This window comes from Bison bison, unplaced genomic scaffold (assembly GCF_000754665.1).
Source record: "Bison bison bison isolate TAMUID 2011002044 unplaced genomic scaffold, Bison_UMD1.0 scf7180017862278, whole genome shotgun sequence".
NCBI classification, from domain to species: Eukaryota; Metazoa; Chordata; class Mammalia; order Artiodactyla; family Bovidae; genus Bison; species Bison bison.
The window spans coordinates 282,069-308,372 of NW_011492850.1; the positions used below are offsets into that span (position 1 = coordinate 282,069).

At 38.3% G+C, this 26,304-nt stretch overlaps 1 protein-coding gene across 1 annotated transcript; it reads left to right on the forward strand.

Annotated features, from left to right (window-relative positions):
• The first annotated feature begins 3,472 nt into the window (after positions 1 to 3,472).
• Positions 3,473 to 25,754, forward strand: SEC22B (SEC22 vesicle trafficking protein homolog B (S. cerevisiae)). Its single transcript, XM_010832826.1, has 5 exons — positions 3,473 to 3,714; positions 13,197 to 13,306; positions 16,597 to 16,757; positions 18,376 to 18,522; positions 22,747 to 25,754. The coding sequence occupies exons 1-5, from the start codon at positions 3,640 to 3,642 to the stop codon at positions 22,899 to 22,901; spliced, it is 648 nt and encodes a 215-aa protein (XP_010831128.1). The 5' UTR covers positions 3,473 to 3,639; the 3' UTR covers positions 22,902 to 25,754.
• The last annotated feature ends 550 nt before the right edge of the window (positions 25,755 to 26,304 follow it).

Here is a 26,304-nt window from a genome sequence, read left to right on the forward strand (position 1 = left end):
AATTCTCCCAAATGGGGAAACACAGTTTTTGAAGGATAAGCCCAAATTCTGTCTCTGAAATTCGATCCAGCACTGGTGCAAAGAGGCTAAGCTTTTGGCTTTGCCAATTGTGAATTACGCTGTATGTGCTCATTCCAGTCTGACTCTTTGCAAACACATGGACTGTACCCGCCAAGCTCCTCTGTCTATGGAATTGTCCAGGCAGGAATACTGGAGTGGGTTGCCATTTCCTACTCCAGGGGATCTTCCCAGCCCAGGGATGGAACCCATGTCTCTGGGGACTCCTGCATTGACAGTTGGATTCTTTACCACTGGTGCCATCTGGAAAGTCCTGGAATATTGTATACAACCGATGAAGAATTGTCTCAATCCATGAGTATGCCATTCATTCAGTCATCTATTCATCAAACATTAACTGAGCATTTGCTAGGTTCCTGGGGGAACAGGGCACTAGACTCTGGGGGATAACAAATGACTACTATTACTGCTCTAAAAGATTTTAGAGGCTATGAGGGTAAAAAAGAAATCTGTTAAAACTTTTAAGTTCAATAAAATATTTTAGATCCTATCAAAACTATTCCAATTATCCTCACAACCCCACTATCTCAAAATCCAAGGGATGGGTCTGGTGGTCTCTGCCTAGCTTTCCCAACAAAGCAGGGAAATCGGACAAAAATAAAGAAAGTTTCATGAGGTAGCGTCTAAAGGCAGGGAGTAGTTTGCTTAGGCTGGATATTTGAAGCAGGGTATCTAAGCTGGTAATTATTTTAAATAGCGGCTTTCACATTACTTACAGTGTGCACCTTGTTCATTTTTCCTCCTTCCTCACCCAAATCCTAACTTTCACTTTAATGTCTGGACCAACTAACTGTGTGTGGACAACATAGGTAAAGATTGTGAATGAACTTAAGGTTGAACAAAATGAAAGTTCTGCTTTATTGGAGCTCACATTGTAGGACAGTTTAGTCAGTGAACTGATAATTCAAAATAACCACCAGCTCTGAGGGCATCAATATATTCGCAGCCTGATCGCCGCTTCCCAATCACCAGTGCAGCCAGGAGAACCAGGCTCGAGGTGGGGCCGACGGGCAGGCGCCACGATGGAAGGCGGGGCTCGTTCTGGGTGTCCCTGGAGGTAGCCAATGGCCACCTGGGAGACGGAGCTTTTGAAACCGACTGGCATGGAAACTGACCAATCAGAAGCTAATCTGGATAAACTGCAGAAGTGGTACCAGCAGAGTTTTGGCGCAGTTTGATAGGAGGTGCGGGTTGAAGAGCGATAGCTCAGATAAGCTGCTATTTGCTAATCTGTAAGAAAAGGTTTCAGTTTTTAAATAACTAGTTCAGCCATACTACCACATATGCCTGATAGCAGCCCAGAAATAGTGCCTTTTTTTTTTGTCTGCCAAGAGCATCACTTCCTCCTGAGGAAAAAAAAATTTTTTTTCATTTTTGGAATTATGTAATTCATACAGGAGCTGCTGTTTACTTACAGACAGTGTTTGGTCTGGGGGTTGATACGGGCCACAGGTTTCTGGGAATGTTATTATTCATCTTCATAACCTAGCTCAGTGTCTGGCATACAATTAGGCACTCAGGAATTGTTTAAAAATAAGTGGACACAAGCCTTGAACTGTTGCTTTCTTTGATCTCACGTGTAAAGTCTCTAACCTTCTGACTCTGCCTTAATGGAAAGTCCCATTCTGTTTTAGCAGCTTAATTTAGATAGGTGCTTTATTTCGTTTATTTGGATACAAAGTGCTGTTCTGATATTCAAATTTCTGTTTACCTCCCCCCACCCCTCAGTACAACCTTTACAAATTCCAGGATTCTTGAATTTGACCCATTTCATAGTGTTGTCGGGCTTCCGGCGTAGATCAGTCAGTAAAGAGTGTGACTGCAATACAGGAGACCTGCATTCGATCCCTGGGTTGGGAGGATCCCCTGGAGAAGGAAATGGCAACCCACGCCAGTATTCTTGCCTGGAGAATCCCATGGACAGAGGAGCCTGGCAGGCTACAGTCTATAGAGTCGTAAGAGTCGAACACGACTGAGTAACTAAGCACACGGGAATAGTGTTGTCAGGTTTCAAGCAGACATCGGGCCTTGGGGAGAGCCTAGATCCAGGAACTACAAAGAGGCTGGAATTCCTACTCCAAATTTGCTTCTCTATGCATTCTTCTCTCTTTGCTTCTCTCATCAACATAGCCTTACCCTTAATTAAAATATTGGTTTTATCAATTTCCTATTACTGGAATTGTTCCAGCAGAGGCTGAATGACAATGACCATTTGACACCATGGTAGAAGAAGCATCCTTGTTGAGTGGGAGGAAGGGAAGTTAGGTCAGGTTACATCTTTGAGCTATTTTAAATGTAAAATATTATGATTTTGTCAACCTAGGCTCCCATATACACAAGGATTGCCTTCCATTTCACTTTCTCACTGTGTTAAATAGCACCATCAGTTTGTCTTGTCTATATGCCTGTCCATCTTTTGTGTGGAGTCAATCCTCCCAAAATCCTCTCAAGAAATAACAGTTTTCTCCTAGTAGCTGTAGAGTTGTAGAAAAGGTAACAAAACGTGAGCTCTTTAACCTATGGTTAAATGCTAAGATGGAATCGTATCAGGATTAGGAGGATAGGTTTTGGAGTTCAACAGCTCAAATCCTAGTCCCATTACTACTAGCTGTGTCACTGTGGAAAAATTACTCTCTGAAGTTTTTTCTTTAACTACAAAGTGGGGACCTACACTTTCTCACTATATAATCACAAATATCCTGAGAGGCAGATAATATTCTCATATTAGAGATGGGGGCACCAAAGAAAAAAGAGATGGTAACACTTCTTCAGGTCGAGTTGTCTAGAGGTTTCTCCAATACCGAGTAAATGAAGAGTTACTGGAAGTTTTGCAAGACTGTCCTGATCACAGCTTTCAGCAGGGTGACTGATCTAGGTAATTTCTGAGATCCTGTAATATCACTTACTCACATATGCAATTAATATTTTTTACCAGAATCTGTTTAAGGACCTGGGCATACAGCATACACAAGCAAAAAAAAAAAAAAAAACACATACAATACACACACACACACACACACACACAAAGAACTCTGCCTAAAAATATAAAAATACAGAAAATAATTTGTACTGGATATAAAATATATATAAAAACAAAAAAATAAATATGAAAATATATCATCTGATTGTCAGTTTTTTCATATACCCTTCATCTAAGTACCCATTAACTCCTGCCCTCCTTCCCAGCCCTCTCCCCCAACTTAAAGTATCAGAAACTAGAAAATTCTATTTCAGTTTGTGTGCCACGCCCTCTCACGGGTCAAGGCTTATTCAAAGCTGGAAATTCAGAAAAGTGGCCGGGGCCTTAGGAGTTTCTGAAGGTGTAAGGAGAGATCACGGAACTAGTGTGCCTGTAGTTGTGGTTCCCGATGGGAAGCCAATTCTGGGGACCGGTAGTGGAGAGCTCTAGAGCTTGTTTCCGGCCACCTCAGCGGGAAGCGGAGACGCCAGCAGCTGTGTCTCCGGCAACTGAGGTAGAGGTTTAACTGTTGTCCCGGCGGAGCAAGTCAAGACACATCTACGGCCGTCTGGGCCAGTGTTGGGTCTCCGTAGCCTGTAAAGATGGTGTTGCTCACGATGATCGCCCGAGTGGCGGACGGGCTCCCGTTGGCCGCCTCGATGCAGGAGGACGAACAGGTGAGCTGCTAGATCCTCAGGACCCCAAGTTCCTGCCAGAGCGCTATGCTCTCCGCCCCGGATTCCTTGTTAGGACGCGGGAGACCCCTGAGTCTTCCCAGGCATTTCTGAGTCCTCTGAAGTGCGTTTTCTCTTTTAACAGTGGAGAAAACTACCTGGAGAAAACTAACCTTTGCTGAAGGCGGGGACAGATTTTTATCTTACCTATTTCTTATTAGAAAAACACTCCGGAGAAGGGGTAGGTTTGGCTAATTGTGATCATCCAGTGTTCTGTAATTCTTTATGGACTCTGCTAAAATTAAGGGTTTCTGATTTTTTGCTGTTAATAAGGCTGACACGTCCTGGGGAAAATCAGCTCCTAGTTCTTTAACTCCTTTCTGTAGCACCTGATCCTTGACCTAGCTTGCTGACATCTATTGAAAGCAGATGTGGTAATATTGCCACATATATGCACCTGTTTGAAGTTCAGTACAGTACTTTCTTTCAAAGTTATGTCCAATTCCCACCTCCTTCAGTAAGCCTTACTAAATTCTTATTGTTGGAATTGTGACCCCTGTGTTATATTTCTATAATGCCTTGTACTTTTGCCTTTGTCTTTCAATAAATTAAATTTCCTAGTAGGCAGATGACAAATCTTGGTCATTTTTGTATTTCCTATAGCTTTTACAATAGCAGTTTTAGTATAATAGGTGGTCAAAAATATGTTGCATTGATTAAAACAAACAAACAAAAAGTCCCAGAAAAAACCCCTAGATAGCTTCACAGGAAAAGGCTTTGTACCTTAAAATCACAAGGCAAGTTTCTGGTGTGAGACCAGTTCCTGGAAATAAGGTTGGGGAATTCTGGAAGAAAGGAGGCTGAGAATGAAATTTATATAATTTATTTAAATTTGTTTAAAGTGATAAACTTTATTTTACTTTCTTATACAAGTAATTAAAAAAAACTTTCAAGGCCTAAAAAAAGTTGAGTTCTAGAAAAAAATATTTTGGCGTATTTTTTAACCTTTCATTCATATATTCATGAAAAAAACCAACTCTCATTAAGCACATCAGGTGTGCCAAGCATGGTGTTCATTCAGGGGCTTAGGGAACATAGTCCCTACTTTCATGGAGCTTACAGTTTAGTGGAGAAGCCAGATCACTAACAAATAACTGTAATGTAGATAATTGCTGTAGAGGAGAAAGAAGTTTCTGTGATTGAACATGAAAAAGGTATCTAAATTGATTTTTGGACATCAGGAAAGTCTTCCCAAAAGGAATGACATCCAAGCCAATATTAGTGTCTCCTAATTGAGAAAGCTTCTATTTGGTTATATGCCCTTTTAGGTTTGATTTGCAAATACATTTACTTTAACTTTTATGAGAACAGCGATACAGATTGTGAAGTTGTTGTGTTGCTTAGTAGGTTATGCTGAGTGAAATATTTTCTATTCACTACACAAAAAAAAGTCTAAGCTAATATAAAATCTGAAAAATATAGCATGCCCTGAACTTTGAATTGTGAAGTATTTTTCTCTTCTCCAGCATTAAACATTTTCTTGGACTATGCAGAAGGAGTGAAATTATTAAAATGAATGCAGAACATGATTTGAAACAAAGGAGATGGTGTGAGGAAATGTTCCTTGAAGGATATGAAATTTGACTAAGAAATAGTTTTTACAAGGGAACAGAAATCTGGTCAGTTTTCCAACTATTGCTTTGAATTCCAGTGTGGGCAAAGAATATAAAGTAGATCTGAAGGTCTGAATATCAGTAGGCCCTTATTCTTTGCCTTGACACTTAATTGAAAAAATTAGTTGGTTATACTGTGTGTTTCATAATTCCAAATTAGGTATCAGTCTACCAAGATGGGTTGCTTTAATTGAAAAGGAAAGATATTTTACACAAAAATATTTTTATGATGGTAATTCTGTAGTGATTTCCTTTAGCAGTTTTGGCTTTGAATGATAACGTCCTTTCTAAACTTTTAACATCTGCAAAAATATAAATCTTTGACTTATTTTTTACTATTAAAATAGAGCAGCTTACATTTAGAGAGAGTGCCTATGCATGCGTGCTAAGTAGCTTCAGTCATGTCCAACTCTTTGTGACCCTATGGACTGTAGCCCTCCACTCTCCTCTGTCCATGGGATTCTCTAGGCAAGAATACTGGAGTGGATTGCTATGCCCTATTCCAGGGAAATCTTTTTGACCTAGGGATTGAACCTGTGTCTCTTAGGTCTCCTGCATTGGTGGGTGGGTTCCTTACCACTAACACCACCTGGGAAGCCCATAGCGTGCCTGCTATATACCAACCATTCCGCTAAGTCTGTTAAATGCATGGTTTCATTTAGTCTTCATACCAGCTATTGTTGTTTCGTTGCTAAGTCGTGTCTGATTCTTTGTGACCCCATGGACTGTAGCCTGCCAGGTTCCTCTGTCCATGGGATTTCCCAAGCAAGAGTACTGCAGTGGATTGCCATTTCCTCCTCCAGAGAGTCTTCCTGACCCAGGGATCGAATCCATGTCCCCTGCATTGACAGGCGGATTCTTTATTGCTGAGCCACCAGGGAAGCCCTTATATCAACTGCTAGGATGGGTACTGTTATTATCTACATTTATAGATAGGGAAGCTCTGAGGCTAAGAGAAGAAAAGTCTCTTTAAGTCACACAGCATAAGTAGTACAACGGAATTTTTCACTGGGATTCTTTCCTTCCCCTTCCCCTCCCTTGTCCCTCCCTCCTTTTCTCCCCTTCCTTTCTTCCTTATTAACCTACAACCGCTGTGTTAGTTCCAGATGCATAACATAGTGGTTTGATACTTCTGTCATCAGGGTTTTTAACTTTGGCACTTTTGACATTTTGGAATGGATAATTGTTTGTTGCGGGAAAACTGTCCTGTGAGTTGCTGGATGTCTAGCCGTATCCTTGGCCTCTGCACCTTACATACCAATAGCACTACCACCACCCTCCCTCCAGTTTGACAACCAAAAATATTTCTTACATTTTGCATGTCATCTTTGGGGAGGATAGGCAAAGTCACCCGTGGTTGAGAACCACTGTTTTGGTTTTTAAAAGAAAATTTTAATTGAGGCATAGTTGATTCACAGTGTATAAGTTTCAGGTGTGAAGCATAGTGATTCACAGTTTTTAAAGGTTAGACTCCATTAGTAGTTATTATAAAATATTGGCTATATTCTCTGAGCTGTACAGTATACTCTTGTAGCTGCTTATTTACTTTATACATAAGTAGTTTGTACCTCTTAATCCTCTACCCCTAGTGTGCCTTTCCTTCCTTCCCTCTCCCCACTGGTAACCACTGGTTTGTTCCTTTTAATCCAAATCTGTCTGATTCTACACTGGAGCCTTAGTACCTAACTGTTACACTTTACTGCTTTGTTCTAAGATATTTTAATAATGTATTTACTTCTTGGGAGTCTGGAAATTACTTTTTAAGAAATGGATATCTTGATCAAATAGTTTTATAGTTAAGTATCTTAATTGTCCAGGCCAAATAAATATATTCTTTCAGTTATTTACATTAATAATAGATTCTATATTTTAGGTAGTTACTCCATGCTAGTCCCTATACAAACTGTCTTGTTACTGTAGATGAACAGTTATTCAAGTAATACAATAGAGCATTTTTTTTTTTAAAGATAAGAGTACCTTATGCACTATTTTCTCTATGCTTTAGCTAGAAATACAAGCCTAAGGTAGAGAGATGAACTTTTCCAAACTACACTAAGTGATACTCTATTTCTCCCTTTCTGATGTATTTCTCCTTTTCAGTTGTTTGCAATTTCTTTACCTTTCTGTTCTACCTCAAAATACACCCTGTTGTCTTCTCTCATTGTGTCTCAGCTCTGTGGACTTAAAGAAGGTGTAGACGTAACTGAGTACAGAGCAGGGAACTCCAAGAAGCAGATGGTCTGTTGTACTGTTAAACTGCCACACTCCCTCAGTCATTGAGGGTTGATTAATCATCTTACTGTTATGGCTGTTAGAGAAAGATGGTTGGTTCTTGGTGCTGCTGGCCTTTGATCAGTAGAGCTTAACAGGGATTTAAAAATGATAAGGGCTTAGCTAAACATTATTGTAAAGACGAAAGATGGCATTTGATACAACTACAACAGTCATAAAGTGAAAGTCACTCAGTTGTGTGTGACTGTTTGCGACCCCATGGTCTGTAGCCCATCAGGTTCTTCTCTCCATGGGATTCTCCAGGCAAGAATAGTTGGAGTTGGTTGCCATTACCTTCTCCAGGGGATCTTCCCGACCCAGGAATTGAACCTGGGTCTCTTGCATTGCAGGCAGATTCTTTACCATCTGAGCCATCAGGGAAGCCCACCAGCAGTCATAGGTAACAGCAATAAAACAGATTGTGGTTGTGTGGCAGTTTACTACCCTGTACCTCCTATATTTTATGTACAGAACCGCATCCTAAATATACTGATGATCTCAAGTTTCAGAATTTGTGAATACTTTCACATCCACTTTATTATTGGATTGCTAACAGCTGTCTTTCCTTTATACTGTGTACAAGTTTCATCAAGTCTGTTTTAGACGAAGTAGAAAACAGAATTAGGACATCTAATTAACTATTTTTAGATAGGCTGGCTGACTGTGGGCCCTTTGTGACTGTAATCTTAAAAGCAAACCAAGGGTTTATCTCTAAAGCCGTGATTATGTTGTTATGTGAGATCTATCAATAGTTCAGAGTTGCCATGTAGTCTTGAGCATTTCCCATGAATTAGATTTAATATTAAATAGTAAGATATCACTTGGAATGTGGCTTGACCATCACAGAAGCAATTTTAATTGTAGAGGTTGTATAGCACGCACAGGAGTAGGAGCTTCAGGGGCAGACTGCCTGGGCACAAATCCTGGCCCCTCTCTTCCTGGCCCCAAGTGCAGATAGGCAACAAGTAGACATTGATGAATGAATAATTTTCTCAACATAAAGTTAATTTGTGACTGTTGTAGAAAATTCAGTAAATACAAAAGGACCAAGAAGTTAATGGTGATTTTTGTTTTTTTTAACTAAAGTAGTGGTAAAATTAAGTAATCCCTACTTAAATTATACCCACTTGGTATCTAACTTTAATCTTTGTGTATGTGTTTAAAATTAAATAATGGGTAATAACTAATAATAATTAGGTAATAACCTAATTTTTTCACAGTGTATAATGAATGTCTGCTCATATCATTAAATATTACACATCATTTTGATGGTTCTGTATATAATGGTTCCATTATATAAATATATACCATATGTTATGTCACCCATCCCCTACCCTATTATTGAACATATGTTTTTTGTTTTTATATGTTTTTGTAGTTGTTTGCTTAGCACATATATGATGTTTATGTATACTTTCAAAGATGTAGAATTGTTAATAAAACACTGTGCAAAATTTTATAATTTCCAATACATATTGTCAGAATGACTACCAGAAAGATTGTACCAGCATCGTGTTCCCAGGAATGGTGATGCTAACTGAACCAGCAGTGTAAAATGTTGGTTGGCGTGTCATAATTCCTATGTAGGTATGTCCCCAGTACTGTACATTGGCATCGTTGGTTTGTTCGTTGTAAATTCCTGAAATCGTAGCATGCTTTTGGCCATTGTCTCTGTGTTTCTCTCAATTGCAGTAATGTTTACGATGCCTCTTATAAAGTCAAAGGATTTGTACCAATCTTCATTTGACCAACAGTTTTTTGCCATTTTTTTAAATTCAAGTGTAGTTGGTTTATATTATGTTAGTTTCACACTTAGAATATAGTGCTTCAGTATCTTTATAGATTATACTTCAATTTGTTATAAAATACCATTATTCCCTGTGCTGCACAATATATCCATGTAGCTTATTTATTTTATACATAATAGTTTGTACATCTTAATCGCCCCTACCACTGTCTTGCCCTTCTTCCTTTCCTTCTGCCTAATGGTAGCTACTAGTCTATTCTCTGTATCTGTGAGTCTGTTTCTGATTTGTTATATTCGTTTTATTTTTTAGATTCCGCATATAAGGGATAAGACAGTATTTGTCTTTCTCTCTCTGACTTATTTCACTGAGCATAATACCCTCTCCGTCCATCCACATTGTTACAATGGTGGAATTTCATTTGCCGTTTATTTATTTAACTATTTCCTTTAAAGGGCTCCCCTGCCTTTAGCTGTCAGAAAACTTACATTTAACTTTTATGTTTGTATTTATTTTACTGATACTAATGTCTGAGTCCTGCCTCCAAAACACTGATTTAATTGGTTTTGGGGTGCAGACTGAGCAGGAATAGTGTTTTTAAGATCCCTAGGAGATTCTAGTGTGAAGCCAGAGTTGAAAATCATTGATCTATGTTGATATTATTTCTTGGCACTTTAGTAGCCAAGGTTTTATCCCTGGGTCAGTAAGATCCCTTGGAGAAGGGCATGGCAACCCACTCCAGTATTCTTGCCTGGAGAATCCCATGGACAGAGGAGCCTGGTGTGCTACAGTCCATGGGGTCACAAAGACTTGGACATGACTGAGCAACTAATACATTTTTAGTAGCCTCTGCAACTTTATTTCGGAGAAGGCGATGGCACCCCACTCCAGTACTCATGCCTGGAAAATCCCATGGACGGAGGAGCCTGGTAGGCTGCAGTCCATGGGGTCGAGAAGAGTCGGAGACGACTGAGCGTCTTCACTTTCACTTTTCACTTTCACGCATTGGAGAAGGAAATGACAACCCACTCCAGTGTTCTTGCCTGGAGAATCCCAGGGACGGGGGAGCCTGGTGGGCTGCTGTCTCTGGGGTCGCACAGAGTCGGACACGACTGAAGCGACTTAGCAGCAGCAGCAGCAGCAACTTTACTTGCATCCCTTGTATCTATTATCTTCCCTGGTGGCTCAGAGGTTAAAGCATCTTCCTGCAATGTGGGAGACCTGGGTTCGATCCCTGGGTCGGGAAGATCCCCTAGAGAAGGAAATGGCAACCCACTCCAGTATTCTTGCCTGGAGAATCCCTTGGACAGAGGAGCCTGGTAGGCTACAGTCCATTGTGTCACGAAGAGTCGGACATGACTGAGCGACTTCACTTTCTTTCTTTCTTTCTGGTGTCTATTGTTGTGGGGTCAGATATCTTCGGAATGCCACATAACAACATTGCTTAAGCAAACAGATTGACTCTACCACTCAAATTTAGGAACATAAGATATTGGCATTAGTTCAAAGCATGTGATGGTATTCACTCTCCCTAACTGGCTGGCCAGTCGTGAGAAAAGCAATATATATATTGGCATTACTGTTTAATACAATAATGTCACTATATATTATACTGTTAATTATTACAAAGTGTTATTAATATATAACAGTATATATGGTAATGTAGGAGTATTTCTCAGGCAAACAGCCTTATAAGTCATTGCCATAAAAACAGTGTTAAACTACAAATTGATACTTCTAATGGTCTCTGCCTGGTTCACTTCATACTTATTTACTTCCTTATTTATATTGAAATTTCCAGCTCACCATTTTTTATTTTATTTTGAGTTATGATTGACATATACCATTATATTAGTTTCAGATGTACAATATGATTCAGTATTTGTAGACACTGTGAAATCACCACAGTAAGTCTATGAGAGAGTTACTCTCCATCATGAAAAAATAGTTATGAAAATGTTTATTCTTTTTTTTTCTTGTGATGCAGACATATAAGTTTTACTGTCTTAGCAACTTTCAAATACATAATACTGTATTATTAACTACAGTCACCATGCTGAACACTGTATCCCCATGACCTGTTTTATAATTGGAAGTTTGTGCTTTTTGATTCCCTTTACTCATTTGGCCTACTCCCCCACCCACCTCCCCTCTGGCAGTCACCAGTCCATTCTCTATCTGTGAGCTTGTGTTTTGAGCAAGATTCCACTCTTTTTTAATGGCTGAATACTATTCCGTTGTGTATATATACTGCATCTTTTTTATCCATTCATCTATTGAACACTTATTATAGGTTATTTTCATATCTTGGCTATTGTAAATAATGCTGCAGTGAGCATAGCTTAGGATGCATATATCTTTTTAATTTAGTGTTTAATTTTCTTTAGATAAATACCTAGAAGTTGAATTGCTGAATCATGCAGTAGTTCTGTTTTTAATTTTTTTGAGGGAACCCCCCATATTTTTTCCATTTTGGCTGCACCAATTTGCATTCCTTCCAACAGTGCACAAGGGTTCCCTTTTCTCCACACCCTCACCAATGCTTGTTATATCTTGTCCTTTTGATAATAGTCATTTTAACAGGAGTGAGGTGATATCTTAGTGCGCATTTCTAGTTCACTATTTTAAATATAGCTTAAAATCCTATACTTGTATGTTTGTTTATCTGCCAGTTACATGATTTTATTTTTGCTTCCTTGGTTTTATTCTCAGTTCAGTGGATCGCTGTGATCCACTAAGTTCTACTTTGTACTCTCTCATAGTTAGACCTTAGGTCCAATCCCTGGGAGAACCCGGTATACTTTTCTATTTAAACGTTTAGTTATTAAGCATCTACCAAGGAGAGACTGTGTTATATCTTTCAATTTAGAATAAATAATGTAAAATAAAATAATTCCTTCCCATCACATAGCAGCAATTGTTTATTTCCCCCAGTATGTGGATCAATAAAGTATATTTGCTTCTTACTCTTCATGCACTTCTTTTCCATTTTTGTCTAATAGGTTATTGAGATATGATTTTCTCCTTTTGAAATGACTCTGCTCTTTCCCCCAATAGACTTTTTCCTCTCTTTAAAAAAAAAAAAAAAATTGTGAAATCATTTAGAAATTGTTTGGGAAAATATTGCCTGTAATTCTGTCATCCAAATGTTACTATTTTCATTTTTTTTATGAACATATCCCTTGCTATCCAGACGTTTGCATTCCAAACTTGGAAACCAAATAGATTTATTTAGTAAAGGATATTTTGACTTTCCAGTCTTCATCCTGACTCTTCCTTGTTTTTACCTAGTTGCAGTTACAGTGTTCATAGTAATTTACAGTGATGGGTGCACACACGTAGTTTTGCTTATACATCAAATACTGTAACACTTTATGGAAGATTTTGCATGATATTTCAGCATAAAAATGAGATTCATTCATTCTGTCTTTCCCAGGACTTTCCACTGAGTATAGAACATGTGTGATTCTGTGGCAGTAACCATGCAAGTGAAGTGGGTTAGGAGGAGGGCACTGACCTCACAGTGGAAATGGATTCAGCAAGTACCTTAAATGCAGTTGAGGATTGTATTTTTGCTTTTTAGAAAATAACTAATGTGACTTTGTTGAAAAACTCAGGGTTTGGGCTCCCTTTTTTCTCTGAAAGTAGGCCACTTTTATTTTGTTAAATCTTATTAATGTTATTAACCTATAAATGAAAGACCTTATTTACATAGCGTCCTCAAAACATGATACTTCTTACCAATTGCTACTGTTTTTTTTGTGGAACATTCTTAAATGAAGGTGTCTTCTTTCAGTCTGGCCGGGACCTTCAACAGTACCAGAGTCAGGCTAAGCAGCTCTTTCGAAAGTTGAATGAACAGTCCCCTACCAGATGCACCTTGGAAGCTGGTGCCATGACTTTTCAGTGAGTATAATCTTGATTTCTTTGTGATCATTTAAGTATGAAATACAGTAATTACACCTGAGAAGAATGGTAACTTTTTTCAAATGCAAAGGTAATTTTGAAAATAGAGTCACTCTGTGGAGGCAACTTTCCTGGCTCTAATTTTGCAAAACTGAAATCTTGGTTTCTGTATTCAGTTTGTGTACAGTAATTCACCCTGTTATCTTGTGTCCAGTAATGCTGTATGTATCATGCAGTAATAGATAACTTTTGCTTTGGGAGCTTCTTAGAGCCAGACACACATAGATTAGTACACTTGCTTAAACATTTACTGACACTGTAACCTTGAGCAACCCACATATATTTTATTAGGCCTCGGTTACCTCTATAAAATAGGGAATCATAGGTTTATGAGAAAATCTCTGTATATCACTTAACATTTTGTCTGGCACATAGAGAATAGTCAATAGGTATTATTTATTATTTAGAGAATAGAAAATTATAAAAGATAATTTAAGAGCATCTAATCAGTGGTTGGAGAAGGGCATGGCAACCCGCTCCAATATGCTTGCCTGGGAAATGCCATGGACAGAGGGGCCTGGCAGGATACAGTCCATGGGGTCGAAAAGAGTCAGACATGACAGCATCTAAACAACAGCAACAACGACAACAAATCAGTGGTTGTAGACAATGCATACAGCTGAGAGAGGGATCAAAGGGACTTTATTGGGTCTCAAATTACCTACAAATAATTGGTATTAAGTGTTTAATTATATGTCAAGTTTGAAGGTGCTAAAACAGGCAGGATTAAAAAAGAAAAAAGAGGACAAGAAGATCAGAGGAAAATAAGAAAGGATAAGCTAAATAATCCTTAGTATGTTCGGAGCTCAGATACTGAGATAATATAGACCTAGGAAGAACCCATTGTGTTTAACTCAACCAGCCAACCTTCTACTCATCAAGAATAAGCAAACAAGTATACAGAATCAAAACCAAAACAAGACTCTGGCCTATTGGTTAAGAAAATAGTGAACATTAGGTTTTGTAAGTTATTTCAACATTAAATAACGTTCAGTTCAGTTCAGTTGCTCAGTCGTGTCCGACTCTTTGCAACCCCATGGGCTACAGCACGCCTGTAGTCCTGATGGCCTCCCTGTCCATCACCAACTCCCAGAGTTTACCCAAACTCATGGCCACTGAGTCAGTGATGCCATCCAACCATCCCATCCTCTGTCATCCCCTTCTCCTCCTGCCTTCAATATTTCCCAGCATCAAGGTCTTTTCAAATGAGTCAGCTCTTAGTATCAGGTGGCCAAAGTATTGGAGTTTCAGCTTCAACATCAGTCCTTCCAGTGAACACCCAGGACTGATCTCCTTTAGGATGGACTGGTTGGATCTCCTTGCAGTCCAAGAGACTCTTAAGAGTCTTCTCCAACACCACAGTTCAAAAGCATTAATTCTTCGGCGCTCAGCTTTCTTTATAGTCCATCTCTCACATCCATACATAACTACTGGAAAAACCATAGTCTTGACTAGATGGACCTTTGTTGGCAAAGTAATGTCTCTGCTTTTTAATATGATGTCTAGGTTGGTCATAACTTTCCTTTCACATTATTTCCTTTCTAAATAATGTTGCTGCTGCTGCTAAGTCACTTCAGTCGTGTCCAACTCTGTGCGACCCCATAGACGGCAGCCTACCAGGCTCCCCTGTCCCTGGGATTCTCCAGGCAAGAACACTGGAGTGGGTTGCCATTTCCTTCTCCAATGCATGAAAGTGAAAAGTGAAAGTGAAGTCGCTCAGTGGGTGTCCAACCCTCAGCCACCCCATGGACTGCAGCCTACCAGGCTCCTCCGTCCATGGGATTTGCCAGGCAAGAGTACTGGAGTGGGGTGCCATTGCCTTCTCCATAAATAATGTTAGAGATGCTCAATTATAACATAGTATTTTTTATCTTTACTATGGGTTAGGAACAAATGACCTAGGAAAGATCTCATGGAATTGAAAAGAGATTTTCTTCTGCCTCCTTCTTTATAATCTTATCTCTTCCCTTATTTGCATCTAAGAGCTGTTTGCTAAAGATGTATTCTTTGCCAGACCGTGTATTAAGTCTTGCCTTTAATATTCTTAGCTTGTCCTCTTATTATAGCAGAGAGAGACACATATGCATACTGTACTATAATACCTAGGACAAGAAGTGCTATAGAGCAGAAAAAAGGAAGCAAGTTTTCAGGAAAGGGGACTCCATTCTGTGGAGTTCTGGGGTGCCTTAGAAGCCACATAGAAGGGAAAGGGATGGGGGATGTGTGTAATGCTTTGGACCCTTAAACTCCTACTTAAACTAAAAAACTTCTGACTTTATTTGCTATACATATTGGTCTTCTGGATATAATTTTGGCTCAAATAAAGAGTGCTGTGGCTACAAACTCATTTGAAAACCACTGAGTAGCCAGCCTCTTTCCAAAAATATCTCAGACATGCAGTAATATAGCCTCCTCCAGACTGCCAGGGATGATATGATGGACATGAGTTTGGGCAAGCTTCGGCAGTTGGTGATGGACAGGGGAGCCTGGCATGCTGCAGTCCATGGGGTTGCAAAGAGTCAGACATGACTGAGTGACTGAACTGAACTGAAGGCTGCCAGGGAGCTCACTGTCACAAGAGGAGTCAGTTCTGTTATTGAATAATTTGCAATTAATACAGAGTTCTTCTACCCTAGAAATTAGGAACTATTATTAGTCCTGAGATTGGTATTTTCTGTACCCAGTAATCATTGTGACATTAACTTCTAACTTTTTAGTGTTCACAAAAATTTCTAGTTCCACAATTCTTACAGATGGAAGAAGTTTAAATGTGTGTATATTATTACTTGTTTACTATACATGATCAAAGGGCAGATGGAGTCACACCCCTAAGTTTTCAAGAAAAAGTCTTAAGTATTAAGATATTTTAGTTGAAGAATTATGTGATGAATAAGTATGTCTAAATACTCCTTTTGGAATATGCTTCTAATAATGGGAAGATGTTTGTTTTCTAATTCTAGTGATTTATGGTTTGTAATTGACTTTCTGATTTCGGCTTGAATATTTTCAAGTTTGTATAAGGAATTTCCTGGTGGTCCAGTGGTTAGGACTCTGCCCTTCCCTTGCCAAGGACCTGGGTTTGATCCCTAGTCGGGGAACTAAGATCCTGCAAGCCGGGTAGAATAACCAAAAACAAAGTTTGTATGGCACTGAGAGTCTGTTTCAGACTGTTGGGAGTGTTATTAATCTACAACAATTTTTCCTTGCTTTTTTCATTTTTGTCTCTTCAGTTACATTATTGAACAAGGAGTATGTTATTTGGTTCTGTGTGAAGCTGCCTTCCCTAAGAAGCTGGCTTTTGCCTACCTAGAAGATTTACACTCAGAATTTGATGAACAGCATGGGAAGAAGGTGCCAACTGTGTCTAGACCCTACTCCTTTATTGAGTTTGGTGAGTTTTTGTGCCTTACTTCTCTGTCAGGGGAGTAGACAGTGTAGAGAAGCTAGTGATATAATTTGACTTTTTTTTTTTAAAGCTTATCTAATGTTTTGGATTCTGCCTCTTCTCCTATTCCATGTCTTTTTTCCTTTTGAGTGAATGAGGCTTCCTTCACATAAGTATTAATAATTTTCTCTGGCCTTTCGATATTTTCCCCATAGAGCTTGTTGCCCTTTGCTCTTTTTTGTAATTTGTTTTGATTCTTCATTAGGGTAAAAAACTGCCTGAAGATCCAGATTGACATGTAATTGCTGAGTTCTTCTTTTTCCCAATTCAGTGTCTTCACCCCTACACACACATACACTCACAGTGAGACCCATTTTATGGAGATCAGAATTTGGAAATCAGAAAGAGTGGTGTTTTGTTTCTTTTAATAGAACAAGATCCTCTAATTTAAGTACTAAAAGATACGTGGTATTGGGGCACAACAGTTCCTATAGGCAGAAGCATTGAGCATGGGTGTCCATATTTGTACAAGAATTATAGAAAGACTCATTGCTCAGAGCTGGTAAAATATAGGATGGCGACATATCAAAGGAAATGTCCTGTAAGTAAAAGAAAGGAGAACAAGTATGATTAGATTACATCATTGACATTTTTAGTTAAAAAATAAACTGGTTTTGAATACTACCTCTGGATTTCTGAAGTGTTTCAAGTTTGCTAGATAAATGAGTCCTCTTGCTTTGTAGAAATAAAGAAAATGTATTATAGCAAAGCATTACAGTGTTTCAAAACTAAACTCTCCAAGTGCTAATTTTATCATGTCTGGTTTTGCAGTTTTTATTTTTGTAGGCGATAGAAGTTCAGTAAAACCAAGAAAAAAATAAGACTGCTGTACCAAAGTCACACAGGAAATAGTTGGTACCCTCAAATTAGCTTAAAAGATTGTACACAGAGATATGAAAGGGTTATAGATGAACTGTAAGGTACAGTAACCTGAGACCAGTAGCATGGTAATTGTTATCAACCCTAGGCTTGAATGGATAAGAGCAGTTTCTGGAACTGGGAAGGAGAAAATTTATAGAAGAGGGCAATTTCAAAGGAGCAGTAACTTTTGGTGGAGAAATACTACCAGCCCAAGATGACTTCTCAGGGAGGAGAGAGAGGAATGAACCACTGTCACTGTCCACTCTCATTTCCTGCTCTTGGGGTGTCCGCTTTGGCTGAACCTAATTGGAAGCTAGACAGTATGAAACCCACTGATGTAATTCATGCAGGTTAGCTTCCCAAAGCAGAAGACAGGGTGCAGAAGGGTGGGAGGCAGTTTAAAGGGGCAAATAAAGGGTAGCCAATACATTATCTTTAAGATTTTAGCTAAAAGTTGAAAATATAATCTTTATTAATTATTCTTTTCATAGTTTTATGATATGCAGACATTGGCAAACATGAATGAGCGTGCAGTTTTGTAGTAATATTTCAGGAAATTCCCTGTCACACTTGATACTCATTCAAGAGTCTGGTTAATCATGGACAGTTGCAAAACCAGGACTAAACTCAGAATATACTCTTACCTACTTCTTTGATGGACATGAAAAAAATTGTTAACAGTCACTTTTCTTCATCATTATAGATACCTACATTCAGAAAACCAAGAAGCTTTACATTGACAGTCGTGCTCGGAGAAACCTAGGCTCCATCAACACTGAACTGCAAGATGTGCAGAGAATCATGGTGGCGAATATTGAAGAAGTGTTACAGCGGGGAGAAGCGCTCTCAGGTATCTAAAAGCAGTACGAGTCTTATGAGCAAGTGGCTCTTATTCCACAGGCAAGGATAGCTTATTTGGGGTTACTGTTTATGCTGTCAGATTCTACCTAGTACTATTAAGAATTCATTTCTCCAAAGTGGATTATTTGACAAGCTTCCAATATGATATGTTTCTTCCTAGTGTGGTTAGTTTCTATTGAGTTGGAACAGTGTAAAGTCTCATTCCATGTAAGAAACAATTACTGTTTCCCAGGTATTTACCAAATTTGATTAGTATTTATAGAAACACATAAGTTAAGGAAAATGAAAAGAGGAGTGAGAGGACATTGTCAGTGGTTTATGGCAATGGTTTCATAAGTAGCTGCTTCAGGAGACTTTACTGCTGCCAGATCAACTGTTATAAAATACCATTTCATCAAGGCATTCCTCTGCAGAAAAACTTCTAAGACCTGTGACTACAAGATCTAGTCTGGTTTCAACTTACTTTTCATTCATCCAGTTACTATTAATTGAATACTTATAATGTTCAAGGCAGGCTTCCCCAGTGGCTCAGCATTAAAAAATGTGCCTGCGGTACAGAAGCCACAGGAGACACAGGTTCCCTGGGTCAGAAAGATCCCCTGGAGGAGGAAATGGCAACCCACTCCAGTTTTCTTTCCTTGAGAATCCCATGGACAGAGGAGCCTGGTGGGCTACATTCCATAGGGTCGCACAGAGTTGAACACAACTGAAGCCACTTAGCAGCCAATGTGCAAGGCACTGTGTTCTCTATTGTGGAAGATAAGGAGATCGCAGAAGTGTTTCATTCTCCCTGGTTCACAAACATTCTGCCTCAGCCTGTTCAGTGTCTTCATCATCCTGGACCTTCCTTAAACTCTAGATAAGAACTGCCTCTTCAAAGAAGCCTTCCCTGATCCTTACAGCCCCTGACACATTAATCTCCTTACTCCTTCAAATTCTTAAACACTTACATATTTTACGTAATGTAAAAAAGCATGTAATGTTTTTTAGCACATGGGGTATGTGTATGTGTGTGTACTAATTTACCTAAAATATATAACTAATGTTTAGATGTTACCTAAGTGTTTAATGTGAGCATATACGCTGTTTTATGTCTATTTTATATACTTATTTTATTTCTTTCACAGTAATCATCACAGGTAGTTGCCTTAATGTATATTTTTAACATTCAGGCTTGTTACATATTCATGATTAAATGCATGCATGTGAAATCACTTCAGTCATGTCCTACTCTTTGTGACCCCATGGACTGTAGCCCGCCAGGCTCCTCTGTCCTTGGGATTCTCCAGGCAAGAATGCTGGAGTGGGTTGCCATTCCCTTCTCCAGCCATTCCCTTCTCCAGTGAATAAATGGGTTTTCCTTTATTATGATTTTAACCTTCATGTTTATAGTCAGCAATTGTCCCAGTGTATAGCTTCATACTCTTTAAACATCAGTTTTTGGATAAGTGAGTCTATATAAATTTTCATCGTAGCAGACTCACAGGTTCTACTCAGGACAAAGTAAACCAGTATAGGAAACTTTTTTAAAGCCAAAATTTATAAACTGTTCAATTAATCAAAAGTATATGGGATTTCCTTCTAGTGCTTTGCTAATTGCTGTAGTGTTGATATGCTGATTAAAAATGAAGTACATTTTTACCCTTAAGAAACTCCATGTGATTGGGAAGATAAGAAACATTGTCACAGAGTAACAGACATCAATTGAACATTTACATTGTGCTAGGCAATATGGTAAGGGGACTTTACATATATTTTATTTATTCTTTAGAGTAATCCCATGTGAAGTCGATGGTATCAAACCAGTTTTACAGATAAAGAAGCAAAGACTCAGAAAAGTAGCTTACTCAAAGCTAAAAAATAGCTTACAAAAAGTAGCTTACTAGCTTTTTATACTGCTAGTACTTGGCAGAATTTGTTGGTCCATGGAGTCCTTGTTCATCTTCAGAGAATGATAGTTGTAAATCATTATGTAGATTTATACTGGCTGCCCAGGTGGCACAGTGGTAAAGAATCTGCCTGCCCAATGCAGGAGACGTGAGTTCATTCCCTGGGTTAGGAAGATCCGATGGAGGTGGAAATGGCAACCCACTCCAGTATTCTTGCCTGGGAAGTCCCATGGACAGGAGCCTGACAGGCTATAGTCCATGGGATCACAAAGAATGAGACACAACTGAGCGACTGAGCACATAGATATATAGACAATAAGAGCTAAAAGAATGTAGAAGGAAATAGATAAGTGAACAGGAAAGATTTCTTGAATTTTGATAGATTAGGAAGGAGTGAAGAGTGATATTTTAAGAGGAAGAAAAAGCGTATCTGAACAGGGCATAAATGAAGCTAGTGGGAAGATTCAGTTCAGTTCAATCGCTCAGTCGTGTCTGACTCTTTGCGACCCCATGAATCGCAGCACGCCAGGCCTCCCTGTCCATCACCAACTCCCGGAGTTCACTAGACTTCTTCCTCTTTAGGCTTCTCCATAATAAGAATCTATCTTTTATACTTTTTTCTCTTTTTGTTTTAGAGCTAGTCAGCTTTGCATTTAAGACCCAAGAATAGTTCCTGTGTAAGATCAAATTGTGCCTTTTTTACTACCTAAATATACCTGTTTCTTTTAAGGCATAGGTTTTATTTTTTTATTCAAAGGTGTGTCACTCTACTGCAGTGTAGATTGCACAAATACAGGGATCATGTACGTTTTGATCGTAACTGTACCCTCTAGCACTCCTCATGGTGCCCACAACATAAATATTCGCTAAATAAGACTTCTCCAAGCAATAGCTTTGTTTTTATGATACCATCTGTTTCCAATGTTCATATGTAAAGAAATTCTCATAACTGTTGCTTACTTTATATGACCTAATATTTATTTCTCTTCCCAGTTTCTCTCAGCAGATTTAGATTCATTTAGCAAATACTTATTTATTGAGCACTGACTATATGCCAGATCCCGTTCTAGGTACTAGGAATATAGTAAGAAACACTGTAGTAGTTAAAAACCTCTGTCCAGTCTGTCAAACTGACTGGAAAAATTCCTTGCAGTATTGTCATGGCTATTTCTCATCCCTTAACTGTTTTTTTGCATGACAAGGTGCTTTTCTTACAGGACAAGTTACTAATTTCGAAATGGCTGACATGCCTGTGTTATTAAGTAATGCCACATTTCTCAATCAAAACCAGCCCCTATTAAGCAACTCCAAATAGCCCAAAAGCATTCTCCAAGGAAGACCAAATAGATTCAGATTGCAAAATAGTTTCTCAAAAATTTAGAGAAGTGAAAAGTTTGATTGGAATTTATGCCAAACTCAGAGTTTGTTTTTATTATTAAAAATATGTCATATATTTTAAGCCAGGTTTAGCTTATGTGTATCTGGTTATTTCTCTAAGTGCTTAGTTAACAATTAAAAGAAGATAATGACATTACAAATGTTCGTATAGGAAAAAAAACTTTGCAGAAGATTCTAAAAAGCTTAATTTAGTAGATATTGGTGGTTTTCTAGCACCTGTGATTGTATTTTCGTTGTAATACAGCTTTCCTATGTCTGCTAAAATACAATTTCTGATAGTGTTATCTTCATAATAATAGTCTTTACCATGTGAAAAGTTTTAGAAATTTGGTAGTAGTCACTGTTGAGATACAGGTTAATACTCAGTGTCTGGTTCATTGAATCTTCTGCTTACCTGAATTTTTCATCTTACCTGGATTATCATTTGTCAAAATATGAGAGAATATGATTTAAACCATTAAGAGATTATGAAGATAGTTGCTATCAGCTAACATTTATCAAGTGTTTACCATCATGTAGGCATTGTGCTCACTTTACAGATATCCTATGGTATGGTTACTATTATTATATATTCCCTATTTTTATAGACAAAGAAGTTGGATCTTAGGCTGAATTGCCCAGTATCATATGATTGGTACAGCTGAGATTTGAACTAGGGTCTGAGGCCAGACCCTGGACTCACTCTACAGCCTCAAGAATTTGAACATAAGTTTAACTGATTATTTGAAAATGCATTTTAGATTTTACAGTGCTTTGGGATCATGAGTTAATCAGTGTATACAACCTTACACTTCAAAAAAAAAAAGATAATTTAAACTTCATGATTTGAAGTAGTGCTACTCATTTGGGTTATTTTTGTTCTTAATACAGTTGATGAAATACTTTAAGGGACTAATTAATGTTATCCTTTTTTTCCCTTTTGACAGCATTGGATTCGAAGGCTAACAATTTGTCCAGTCTGTCCAAGAAATACCGCCAGGATGCGAAGTACTTGAACATGCGTTCCACTTACGCCAAACTTGCAGCAGTAGCTGTATTTTTCATCATGTTAATAGTGTATGTGCGCTTCTGGTGGCTGTGAAGTAGTGAATCCAGTCACTGGCAAGGGAGAACCTAGAACCCGGCAGGTGTATGTTTTCAGGAAGCTGAGCGCACAGAGATGTGTATTAGAATCCAAGTGGAACTTCTGCCTCTAAAGACCTTGCAAGAAAAGACATGTCCTGAAAATGAAAGATTACACCTCATTTAGTGAAGCTTAGCCCTATGTAGAAAGTGTCTTTCCGGGGCAGAGGCTTTCTCTGGGTGCTAAGCCATATACATTAGGGAACAGTAGATTATTTTATTTGTTTTTTTCCCCTCCCAGTGTTTTACATTTTTCAAACAGCACTGACTGGGGCATTCTCATTCTCTAATGGAGCCGTCAGTGAGATTTGGCTTAACCAACTTATGCTAGCAAGTCTGAAACCCTTCAGAGAAGGCAGTCCTTCAGGAAGTTTTTTGACTCTGTTTAATCAACATTCCTTTCGTTGGTGACATTTGTGATTTTCAGGAATCTGAGTTGTTTGATGGCCTTTTAAACAAGACTCCAGTATGTGAAGGTTAATTGCTGTGCTGCAAGATACCCTGTCTATTGGCCCCTGTAGAAAGTTAACCTTGTTTTTCATTTATGATAATTTGCTTATTGCACAATTGCTTTAGGGTTAAATGAATTATATTAAGATGCCTTGAAATTATATTATAGCACTCCTTGATTAAGAAGCAAAAATGTTTTCTGTCATTTACTCTTAAAAGACTTAAAATTAGTTTGGGACATTCTTGATTTTATTTTTCTGCATCTGGTTTATATTAATATAAGAGTGAGTATAGCATATAGCCAGAGGCCCCTGACTTAGAGGGAAGACAGGCCAGCTCATCACTACAGCTTTGTCCTCTTTCCTCACTTCTTCACTACGATTTTCCCCACTCTTCCTCCTGCCACAGCTTGCTAAGGTTTTTTAAATTGCTCTGAGCCCTATAGTTTCATCTCCCATAAGTATCCTCTCAGTATATTCTCAAACTTCAAAATGGAAGATAATCAGTTGCATAGTTAATTAAATTGAAAATTTTCAGAACAACTACTCAAACTACTAAACATACTTATCTAAGAAAATCTGAGAGCACCTCATATCTGCTTCAGTTATGTAATTCTCTAGGAATGTTCTAGAGATAGGCAACTCATTTACAGTACATTCTGTTAACAAATAAAAGTACCTGAATTTTCCCTTTTTTGCTCAGGGATGATGAGAATTTCCTTTTACTTTCTGAGGTAGAATTTTTTAAATAGGGAGAATAGGCCTTTTAAATATTGTCACAAGAGTCTACAATATAACCTCTAATTCCTACACATACTGCAAATATTTCTTTAAATTGTACAGGAAAATGAACCAACTTCTTACTTCTTAAGATCTTTGGAAAGAACTTTAACCAGTAAGCAATTTTATAACTCAGGATCATCAAACCTACTGTTCTGATTCCTGATAGAGAAAAAAAATTTTTTTTTCTTTAAAACAAGGCAAGGAGAAATGCTTATTTTATTCCTGATAATTTATAGAACTAGAATAAAAATTTTTTCTTCCCACTTTGGACCTCTCTCTGCCAATTGGAGTTTTGTGCATGAAATAAGAAGTTACTTTTTATAGAGAATAAGTGCTTGAAGTCCCTAAAAGTCTTGTCCCTAAGTAATGATGTTGGTAATAAAAGCCTTTGAAAGGCTGAAAACCTAAATAGTAGTACCATAGCATTTGGTACTTCTGTAGGAGTGGAGAGTGAGTGGCAGCTCGTTGTTGAGAGTTGCATGCTGCAACCAAGTGGTCAGCAATGAAATAAATACTTCTAGAATGTTCCCTTCAGTGTGAAGCTTTGTTATCTACTATAGTTAATTTACATGCACATATTCTTCTAGATACATTCCTACCTAAATTCAGAGGGTTAATTAAAAAATGATATGGGGTAGGGGATGAGAAACAAAGAGATAAAGTAGTTAATGATTATGATGGCAGAAAATGAGAGAGCAGGACTGTCATGGCTCCTACTTGTGTTCTTTATTGGAGGAAGTGCGAAGATCTAATTAGGTGGAATCAACCAGCAACCAGACAGACATCTAAAATAGAACGTGATAAATGCTGTTCAGGGTTGTCGAGGGCACATTAAGAAAGGACACCTAATTTACTGTGGCAAGGAGGATGGTAAGAGAAGGAGAGTGTGACTTCCCTTACAGAGTCAGTGACTTGTGCAAAGTCATGAGTTAAAAGAATGAGATTTGGGGGGATCGTATTCCTTGGTTTGGGTTTCACTGGTGGCTCATATGGTAAAGAATCTGCCTGCAGTGAGGGAGTTCGATTGTTGGGTCAGGAACATCCCCTGGAGAAGGGGATGTCAATTACGTCTGACTCTTTATGACCCATAGACTGTAGCCCACCAGGCTCCTCTGTCCATGGAATTCTCTGGCAAGAATACTGGAGTGGGTTGCCGGGCCCTTCTCAGGATCATCCAGACCCAGGGATTGAACCTGGGTCTCCCGCATTGCAGGCAGATTGTTTGCCATCTGAGCCACTAGGTAAGCCTGAATGGTGGTGGCCACACAATTAAGGCTTTTGGTTAGTGTATTTAGCAGAAGTGACTGAGCCATACATGGTTGTCTTTTTAGCTCAGCAAAAGGCAAAGACAGAGGTCGTACAGATGTTACTACTATAATTGCACATTAACTAATTGAACCAAATAGCTTGTACTTTTAAAAAGTCCCCAAAGAAGAGTTTGTAGCATGTGTGACATAGTTTGAGGTAGAAGGAGCAAATTGAGTCCCACATCCTTTTAATCATTACAGGTAGGGTTGACCCAACAGTCAACTGTCTTGAGCAATTTAATCACTCTGTTTAATAAAGTTTATTTCAAATGCTGTGATTGAATCCATGTTTTAGATTAGAAAAGTTGTTGGAAATTTGAGTTCCATATCCTCATCAAAACTGGACTAATTCTTTTTTTCTTCCATAACCTTCATTAACTGAGCACATTATTAGGCATTTTACATGTCTTATTACAGTCCCCTCATAACCATTTTCCCAGGTTGCCCAAGGTCACATAGCAAGTTGAAGTACCAGCTCTGATAGGCCTCCAACCACTACATATACTGTTTGTTCCTAACTTATGATGTAGACGTGTTTGTTCTAAGCACTATCTCACTTTGTCCTGTAGGGTTATTTTTATTTTTTGGAAAAGGTTTTTGTTTGTATATATATACAATTTCATTTTATTATTTCTGTCTTTTTCATTTCCTTATCTGTCATTTTTCCCTTTATTCCTTTTTAGTAATTTTTACTCTTGGGTTCTTGTTGGCCTTTTCTCATTCTTGGTTTGTAACACTTTTTATTTGCTCCTTTTACATTTGATTTTAATGTTAACTCAGCATTTTTCTACATCTGATTTACTTAAGATTTAGCAAAATGATT